The following is a 10,199-nucleotide window of genomic DNA, read 5'->3' on the forward strand; positions in this document are numbered from 1 at the left end:
CCATTCACTTTTGATCTCCATTTCCCTGAAGGTTTGAGTTGTCGGGAGTCGACTGTGGATGAAAGCGGCGAAAAAACCGTAACGTACCGGCCGTGGAAATGAAGAATATTAGAAATCTAGAAAGGGTACGAGGGAGGAGGAGAAGGCGTGAAAATTGGTACGGGAAAAGGGGGAGGGGTAACTCAACGGTTTTCATGCCAGCAACAGTATGGTCCCAGCACAAAAAAAAGCGGTTCGTGAGAGAGATTAAGGGGAAGGAGTTAAAAAGAAGGTCGATGAACAGTCACATGCACAAAACAAATAAAGAGCATGCCAGTGAAAAGGTCAGACGCTTTTAAATGAAATAGATGCTCAAAAGTAGACTGCTTAGCCTGCCGAAATAACGGAACTTGCCGCAGAACGGTTGTTTTAGGATTGCAAGAGTAAAGTATGTTGAACTAATATTATGGAGGAGAAACATAACGAGACGGCTAGTATACATTTGCGGGAGAGAACATCTTAATGATCTGGCCCATATATTTGCTCATACATTTGTTTAAACTTTGGATAGCGACGATCCACCGGATAAATCACTATCCAGCGGCCTGATAATTTTTTATGTATTTTAGGGAAACCAACTGCGTTATCTACTGGATAGTTATTTATCCAGCGGATAGCGTTATCCACCTTTTAAGCAACTCAGCCCTGGAAAGACGAGAGCAAAGATCGCTAATGTCAGGAAACCCATGCGACAAGTATTGGGAAACGTTCCACAGTTTGAATGGAACAGGAACACTTTATGGTGACGCAGTGTTAGAACAGGTCACAGAGTGAGTCCTAAGTAATGAGGTAAAGGAATCAGCTAATCAAATCCAAAAGTGAATGAAACTACGTTCGCATTCCGAGAACTAAAGGGCCCCCACCCGCCCTCCCCATCCCACTTCTCCGCCGACCCTGTGTAAATCGTCTAACAAATCTAATTAGTCTAAAGTGGATTGGGTTTTTCTTTTCTTTATTGGTAAATGTTCATGATTTGTCATTTTTCTTTGCCATTTTTCATTAAAACAAAATATGAAAAATTGTCCGTTTTTGTTTGTATGTTTGTTTTCTATTTATTGAAAAAATGGAAAAATTCTTCGCAACACTTGTCATTTTTTTCATTTTTCTTGTTAAAATGGAATTATGGAAAATTAGGCGATAGGTATGCCATTTTTCTATTTTTTCATGTTTTGAACAAAATGGAAAAAATGAAAAAATGGTTCGAATAAATATCATTTTTTCATTTTTCTGTTTTTCTATTTTTTGGGAAAAACGGAAAAATCGAAAAATGATCTAGGACTCGGAGATTATTTTATTTTTCTCACTTTTCTAACAATATCAAGAAAATAAAAATACAAAATATCGCTTTTAGCCGTTTTTTTGTATTTTTGAAGCGGACTTCAAAATTAGAAAAATGAAAAAATGATCAATTTTCCTGACCATTTTCTTTTTTTCTTTTTTTGTCTGTACTTTAAAATATGTAAATATGACAAGGATAAGTAATATTTCCTGTTTCCTTTTTTGTTGGAAAAATGAAAAATTAGATTGGCCGAAGTGTGCACGGACCTACATGACACAAAGAAACTCTATATACTTACATGTGTGGTATACTCTCGGAGTAGTCAATCGATCAAAATCGGTAGCAATTAAGTGATTTTTATCGATTGATAACGGAAATCGGTGAAAATCGATAAACTAAACTGCTGTGTCAAATCGACATTATCGATTTTTCATGATTTTTACGATATTGCCATTGTTGTTTTTTGGTATAAGTTAGCATCCACGAGTAACCACTGATCAACAAACATGAAAAAGAGAAATGTGGAAACCATTGCACGCACAAGTTTCTCTCTAAAACTCTTCGTTTTGCACATAATAACAAAAACGCTTCGCTTTTATAATTACATTCAGTTCTCGCAGGCAAGTATCCCGAAAAATACAACCGTAGTAAAGATTTCCTAGCCTGAATTTCAGACATTCCCACGAGTTGAAGGGATGTCTGAAATTCATTCAAAGATTTCCCTACATAGATTTTCACTGTTTCGTTGTCAATCGATAAAAATCACTTGATTGCTGACGATTTTTATTCATTGGCTACTTCACGATGTAACCACACCCGGAACTACACCGACGTCGAAAGGGCGGCAGGTCTAAATCGTGAAAAGCTGGATACCTATAAACCAGAAGATTTTAAACCTGGTTTTGAAGAGAAGATAAGATTTCTCAGATTTTTTAAAAAGATTTTTTTAAAAATAGATAATTGTTTGATCCTTCGACTCTCAATTGCAACTCAATTGTCAACAAATTTACTGTTTCCATGAAATCAGTTTTCATTTTTGGATGAACAGATGAACAGATATATCTTCCGATATAAATCGATGAAATCGGAAAAAAAAACAAGCAAAATAGATTAACGAAACGAATGTGTCATCGATCTCTACCGATTGATCGATACAATCAATATCAATCAAATCAGATTTACCGATTTTTATCGATTGACTACTTCGGGTATACTACAATGTTTTGCACACAAACCTATAACCACTTTACGACGACTACTAGCTCAGTGTTTTGGTGGTAGAGAAATAGGTTTTCTTTTCAATTGCTAAGCACTTGTATTCCGCTACCAAGAGATGTTCACCTTTAGAAATAAGTTCAATTTCCGAAATTTGAGTTTTCTGAAATGTTTCCGCTGGCCCGGTTTGTAGTTTGTTGGCAACAGCTTCAGTAGTTTCAGTAGAAGGTAGATGAATATACAATGAATAGATAGATAATTTATATACACCATGTTTAAACTAGTAATAGTTTACACTACAGCTGCCCCCGCTCTGTATATTGTCGGTTATAGTATTCTTGCTCATTGTGTAGCTCTTTGAAATATACCGATTCATAATGAAGATTTTCACACATATTCCATACAATAGGTGAGATAAATACAGGAAACGCAAGGTTCCATGCACAGTTTCAGTTTGATTTACACAGCTTTGATCAAAACGTTCTCAGTTTCGAGAATAGTTTATTCTAAACCATAAGAAAAGAGTTAATTAGAAGTTGAATTTTTCCATATTTCTCTTTCACTTTTTACATTCAGTTCATTATATTTGCCGGAAAGTAAGCCTTAGAAATTAAAAGGACGTTTGATCAATTCACTCTCGCGCATTCTAGTCTTATTTTAAACTTTATAGCGGAAGGACATCTGTGAGCGCTGAATAAGTCAGCACAGAATTTGATTGTCGACGAATTTCTGTAATCGCCCATCGTTCTGCTAGTGATAAGCTAGCCGTTGTTCACTCGTCTTGCGGGTTTGGGGCTGAGTCTTATTCCGGTCAAAGAGAGAGAAAGAGTGTCTGGCAAGATTTCCAATCAAAGATTTGTGAACTCGTGTCTGGCAAACTCTCCAAGTGTTTATCTATAAACAGTTATACGCTCCTTATAACTTCATCTGCGCTTAACGAGTGTCTTTTGGTCCATAACTTTCAAACAACTGATCCACAGAATGTCACTAATAACACGTAACGCAAAAGAGTATAGAAGAATGACTGTCGCTATAAATGTCACAAAATCTACCTGAGCGGTCCCTTCGGGATTTTCTGTCTTTACTAGCCTGAAATTCATGCGATCGCTTCGAGTCGTTTTCTCCTCTCAACAACTGACGTCATCCTAACCATTTTGTACTTGCGGGCGCAAACAATAGAAACGTCGTCATTACCTACCGATTCCTCGCGGCCCCTGTTCAAGCAAATCGAGATTTTTTTTTTGCCATACTGACTGTATATTTCAACTGTAAGTACTTTTCTTAATATACGCGCGAGTTACTAGAGTGCCTCCTTCGGATCTCGCCTTCTGGGCGAAATCCCTGCGGGGGCAACAATGGTAAATCTGTTTCTTTTCCTTTTTGTTTTTAATTTCGGTCATTATCACTAAAACGAATGTTAATATTTCCGTTTTTTGGAGAAGACCCCAGTAAACTGAAAATTGTAAATATCTTATTATCCACTCCGCTCAGGGCTTTTCAGGGATAATTTACAACACTGGTTGGGGGACTTTGCCAGACTGCTTAAGGTGCAGTTTACAAGTAATGAAGGAATGAGTAATGATGCCCCTATACATGAGTGTAAAAGTGAGATAGACCACTACACCGGGCACTACGTGCCCTACACTTTACGAAGAGTGTGTGGGTTCTTTAACGTCCCACAGATTTATTACACGTACAAGGGCTTGTGAGACGGGGCCTACAGTTTATCGTCCTTATCCGAGAAGACTAGAAAGTCTAACCTTTTTCAGATGTTATTACACTTTCTGCTCAGTTATTTAAAGACCCTGAGTGTTGTTCCGGCCGGGGTTTGAACCTACAGCCTAGTCGCTCAGCAGACCGGCGCTTATCCCATTGAGCTAACCGGGCGGCGGTTCCAGTCAATCAAGTCATATTATACAACGGTGAAAAACACGTAGAAGGATTCCTTTTTGAGGCAAATCAAATGCGACTGTGATAGACAAAAACCAATAGTAAAGGAGCTAATAAATAAGCTTTTACTCTAGCTTTTAATTGTACTTTTCAGATCCTCTTCGTCATAGTACATAAAGACAAATGGTATCAGAAGAAAAAAGAAACCACAATATGTATACCCTTTGTCAGACGAGCTGAAATAGCAAAGCTAGCAAAAAAAATATGACAACCACACCTATTGATGGTAATATTGGCGACACCTATGTAAACTTTAAAGATTTCCAGCACGCCCTAGGCATCGCCTATTACAGCCTTGGAAATTTCCGGAAAGCCATAGAGTACCATAAACGATACCTCAAAATTTCGAAAGGAGTGGGAGACAGGGCAGGACAAGGAAGAGCGTACTGTAATCTTGGCAACGCGTATGAAAGTCTTGGAGATTTTCAGAAAGCCATAGAGTACCATGAACGACACCTCAAAATTTGGACAGAAGTGGGAGACAGGGCAAGGGAAGGAACAGCGTACGGTAATCTTGGCATCGCCTATAACAGGCTTGGAGATTTCCAGAAAGCCATAGAGTACCATGAACGACACCTCAAAATTTCGAAAGAAGTGGGAGACAGGGTAGGACAAGGAAGAGCGTACTGTAATCTTGGCAACGTCTATGAAAGTCTTGGAGATTTTCAGAAAGCCATAGAATACCATGAACGACACCTCAAAATTTGGACAGAAGTGGGAGACAGGGCAAGAGAAGGAACAGCGTACGGTAATCTTGGCGTCGCCTATCACAGGCTTGGAGATTTCCAGAAAGCCATAGAGTATCATGAAAGACACCTCAAAATTTCGAAAGAAGTGGGAGACAGGGCAGGACAAGGAAGAGCGTACTGTAATTTTGGCAACGCCTATGAAAGTCTTGGAGATTTTCAGAGAGCCATAGAGTACCATGAACGACACCTCAAAATTTGGACAGAAGTGGGGGACAGGGCAAGGGAAGGAACAGCGTACGGTAATCTTGGCATCGCCTATCACAGTCTTGGAGATTTCCAGAAAGCCATAGAGTACCATGAACGACACCTCAAAATTTCGAAAGAAGTGGGAGACAGGGCAGGACAAGGAAGAGCGTACTGTAATCTTGGCAACGCCTATGAACGTCTTGGAGATTTCCGGAAAGCCATAGAGTACCATGAACGACACCTCAAAATTTGGACAGAAGTGGGAGACAAGGCAAGAGAAGGAACAGCGTACGGTTATCTTGGCGTCGCCTATCGAAGTCTTGGAGATTTCCAGAAAGCCATAGAGTACCATGAACGACACCTCAAAATTTCCACAGAAGTGGGAGACAGGGCAGGGGAAGGACGAGCTTACGGTAATCTTGGCAACGCCTATGAAAGTCTGGGAGAGTTCCAGAAAGCCGTTCAGTATTATAAGAACAGTGTTAAAGTCTTCGACCACATTAGGGGAAATCTCATATCTAAAGACGAGTGGAAGATTAGCCTTAAAAATACGTATGATCATATTAATTTGAGGCTGTGGGAGCTGCAGTTTAAGGAAGGTAAAGTCACTGAGGCGCTTTTAACTGCCGATCAAGGACGTGCACAAGCTTTAAACGATCTTCTGGAGTTGAAGTATGGCCTTAAAGGGCTACGCCCAGAAATAGGAACACTTTGTGCAAGACCAAATGACTTTGCTAGTTACTTTCCACCAAATACAGCATTCATGGCTATCAGCGAGGGAGGAATAGTTCTCTGGGTGAACGAGAAAGGGAAAGAAATCCAAACTAGAAGAAGTCAGATCGATATCTCCGTCACAACCTATTTCCAGTCTCTGTTGGAAACTACACATAAAGAAATAGGTGTGAGAGCTGATGTTAACTGTGAAGATCGCTCATTAAGTAACCCAAGCGATAAAAAGTTAGCAGAAGAAAGATCCAGTGAGCCAAAGTCTTGTCCTTCATATTTTCAGACAAATTCATTACAAACATTTTACAATACGGTTATAGACCCTATAAGAGACTTGCTCCATAGCGATGAGGTTGTGATTGTTCCACAAGGACCTCTGTGTTTGGCCCCTTATGCTGCTTTTATGGACTTGAAATCAGAGTACCTCTGTGAAACGTTCAGAATTCGTCTGGTTCCTTCACTTTCTAGTCTTCGATTAATCCAAAATTGTCCAGCAGATTGGCACAGTAAGACTGGCGCCCTTCTCGTCGGCGATCCGTGGGTACAGGAGGTAGTTTATGAAGGAATGACGCTGGGGCAGTTAAAGTGGGCTGAAAAGGAAGTGCAGATGATTGGGAAAATACTTCAAACTGAACCTCTCGTTGGAAAGCAGGCAACAAAAGATGAAGTCTTAGCACGTATCTCCTCGGTTGCTTTGGTGCACATTGCTGCTCACGGTAAAATGGAAACAGGAGAAATTGCCTTGGCCCCAAACACAACACGTTCATGCGTAAATCCAGCCAGGGAGGACTATCTCTTATCTATGAAAGATGTTTTAGAGGCGAAGATAAGGGCAAGACTTGTTGTACTTAGTTGTTGTCATAGTGCTTGGGGAGAAGTCAAATCTGAGGGTGTTGTCGGCATCGCACGGGCGTTTTTGGGTGCTGGTGCTCGCGCTGTTCTGGTGTCCCTGTGGGCGATCGACGACGAAGCTACTATGGAGTTCATGAAAGTTTTCTACAAACAACTAGTCCATGGTCGAAGTGCCAGTGAAGCTCTGAATGAAGCCATGAAATCCATGAGAGAATCTGACCGCTTTAATGCAGTGAAGTACTGGGCGCCGTTTGTTCTCATTGGTGATGACGTAACGCTCGAGTTTGAGGGCATCCAATAAACAGCAAGGTATTTTGATATATATATTAAAACCTTTGCTCATATTACGTGCTTTAGGAAACGAAATTTTAACAAGGAATTTTTGCCATATTATTGAGCAACAAACTCAAACGGTGCCACGTAGCGTCAATCTGCCAGTCACATGTCAAATCACAACAACAAAGGAGTTTGACTTTGGTAGTTCTTTTGGTGGTTAAACACTAGAAAATTTGTTTCACGTCTCATGATTTTATTTTTACATTTTGAAAGTGTCGGTGGCCCCGTCTGAGTTCGTTCCAATGTAACTTGCAATCGAACCTGACGTAAGCGACGACCCAAAATCCGTAGATCAATTTTCCGGTCGCTTACGGAAGGTGGTCGTTTAGGAAAGTCTCCAAATATGGTAACTCCTCTATTAAGCCTCTCTATTAAACGAAGATTGTAGTATCATTTCAATTTTTATAAAGAACTAGAGCGCAAACTGGAAAAGCTTAAGCACATGAAGTTGGAGGTCATGAAGCCGAAGATCAAAATCAAATCCGAACTTCGAGCTCGTGAATAAACCATACCGGATGATAAGTCCCCATGAAGCGTTACAGTCGTGATAATTAATACATCTATCATACGTCTATTATTTAAGAAAAGGGAGAGGGGGCTGGAAAGAGAGAGGGGGGATAATAACTTTCCTTCTTTGAAAAGGGGAGCTTATTAGAGATGGGGGGCTTAATAGAGGATTTAAGTTTCTTTAAATCTATACAATGAGTCTTATCATTGGTTGAAGTTACCAGTTTAAATGTGACCCTTTGCTCTAATATTCAGTGCGTGTTCCATTCACGGTATTCCGCGTCTTAAATAAAAATAAATGGAATAAACTCGCTATAAATCACTTGTTTTGTCTCTCATAGTATTGCAATATCTACAAAACTGCTTGAAATAAAGTATTCTGATCTATATATATTTTGAATGGTTCAAAATTGCAGTATAGAAGAGGTTTGTAACAAAACTTTTGCGTATTCTTATTCCGGAATACGATCAATCCATCGCACTCTTAGAAGTCAGTTGTCAAAATGTTATGCCTCGCTTGATGAAATCACTATCCTTTTCTTTTGTTAGCTTGCTAACGTAGTTTTTTGCTGTTGTTGTTGTTGTTGTATAGGTATGATGAAGAATGCGGTGAAGCAGTTTCTAGCTATCTGAAGTTGAAGTCAGTTTCTAATTTGTGTCACAATTACGAGGTGGAGCCTTCCTCCCAAGAACAGGAACACTTTATCCAGAGGAGAACATTATATGCTGTTAATAAATAAGTTGAAGCTTTACGTAGTCTGAAAATTACAGCGTACGTTTGGTAGCTTAATATTTTGCGACCAGTCGTGTGCACTTAAAAGTTGTTTTATAGTCACCTCAAAAATATCAGGAATCAGTGGTCAATTTCGGCTATTTCCATTGACACCACATGGGACAGAGGCACTTTAGAGCAGCAATTTAATATAGTTCTTTACTGTTATATTATATATTTACACAGCTGTAGTTTTGAATTCTTTCGGCAGATTGGGTTAAGTTTATTAGTGTCTAGATTGGTCTCCATTCTAATACTGAAGTCAAATACCCTGTTCACTAGGTTAAATCACTTATAAATGTAGTTTTACATTTACTCGCCTTTTTGATAAGCTATTTTATTTTTAAAGCTTTTTTTCATAGCCCAGGCTTATTCGCGTTCCCAACGTTGTTTTTACCATCAAGTTTTCTGATTTCTCTTCTCGACACCTTTTACATACAAGAAGTAAAGCAGGAGAAAAAATAGAAAGACAACTAGGGAAATTTAAAAACTCTGTAATTGTTTGGTGCCTGGTCAAAAGAAACTAAAGAGTACCAGCAAGCAAGTCCTCAACACTTTTAATTATACATCTTGACAGAGAATACGTGTAGCAATCGAAGAATGCGTAGCAAGTGTAGCAAACTTTGCAAACGTATAAGTGTAGCAAGCAAAGCAAACGTAGCAAGTGTAGCAAGCGTAGCAATTGCAGCAAACGTAGTCCACGTTGTACATAATGATGAGATCGGCAAAATTTAAGACTTTGTATGGAACATGTTACAAACATTGCTACTTTATTGCCACAGTTAATACAGAATTTGAAATAAAAATGAAATGTCTTACTTTTTTATTGTATATGTTGCAATTTGTGAGTTTCTCGGGCTGGTTTCAAGCATTTTTGAAGAGATATTAAGATTTTTGTTTTTCCAGTTTAATTAAACATTATAATTATTGGAAGGCCGGAGACAATTGAAGACTGCGCCTCATTCGCAGGTTGATAAATTCCGTCGCAATATGAGTGTTTTGGGCCTCTACAGAGGAGAAACATTGCATGTGTTCCATAACATGGACAACTAACAGCTAAGTAATAAGCCATTCCGAGTTCCAAATACTCTCACTTTCAAAACGAGGCTTAGTTCAAAATCTTTCTTGTGAAAATGAGTGTTATTTACATGAGAATAAACAATCAATTTTGTATCAATGGCTTTGCCCTTAGTCGCGCTTTCAAACAAAGGCTTGGGGAGATTGGGAAATGGCCCATTCCGTCTGTGATTTTGTTTAAGTTTGTTTTGTCTTAGTTATATTACAGAAAGACAAAGATGGTTTGTATGGGAAAGAAGACTGCTTTATTAAACCGCAATCATATCGTTGTAATAAAAACTCTAATAGAAAAGATTATCAGTCCATCATGTTCCTCAAATTACTCCTAAGAGGAAAGACACAGATTAAAAGGGATGAATATCTAATTAGCAAGAAGAGGAGTGTTAGTATGCAAGGGTTATACTAAAAAAATGCACTTTATTTGAGTGTCAATGTATTTAGCACGAAAGTACTAATTGGGGACACTATTAGCTACTATTTTTACGTCTCCAACTGGAGACGGGACCGCCAT

The 10,199-nt window shown here is 39.0% G+C and overlaps 1 protein-coding gene across 1 annotated transcript in view; it reads left to right on the forward strand.

Moving 5' to 3' along the window:
- Positions 1 to 8,811, forward strand: part of LOC140924861 (uncharacterized) — a 52,204-nt gene extending 43,393 nt beyond the window's left edge. Inside the window, exons 6-7 of the mRNA XM_073374863.1 lie at positions 4,777 to 7,305; positions 8,432 to 8,811. Coding sequence (XP_073230964.1) covers positions 4,777 to 7,297 — 2,521 coding nt within the window. The 3' untranslated portion in view covers positions 7,298 to 7,305; positions 8,432 to 8,811. The remainder of the gene's footprint in view (positions 1 to 4,776; positions 7,306 to 8,431) is intronic.
- Positions 8,812 to 10,199: the final 1,388 nt, after the last annotated feature.

This window comes from Porites lutea, chromosome 14, assembly GCF_958299795.1.
Source record: "Porites lutea chromosome 14, jaPorLute2.1, whole genome shotgun sequence".
Lineage (NCBI taxonomy): Eukaryota > Metazoa > Cnidaria > Anthozoa > Scleractinia > Poritidae > Porites > Porites lutea.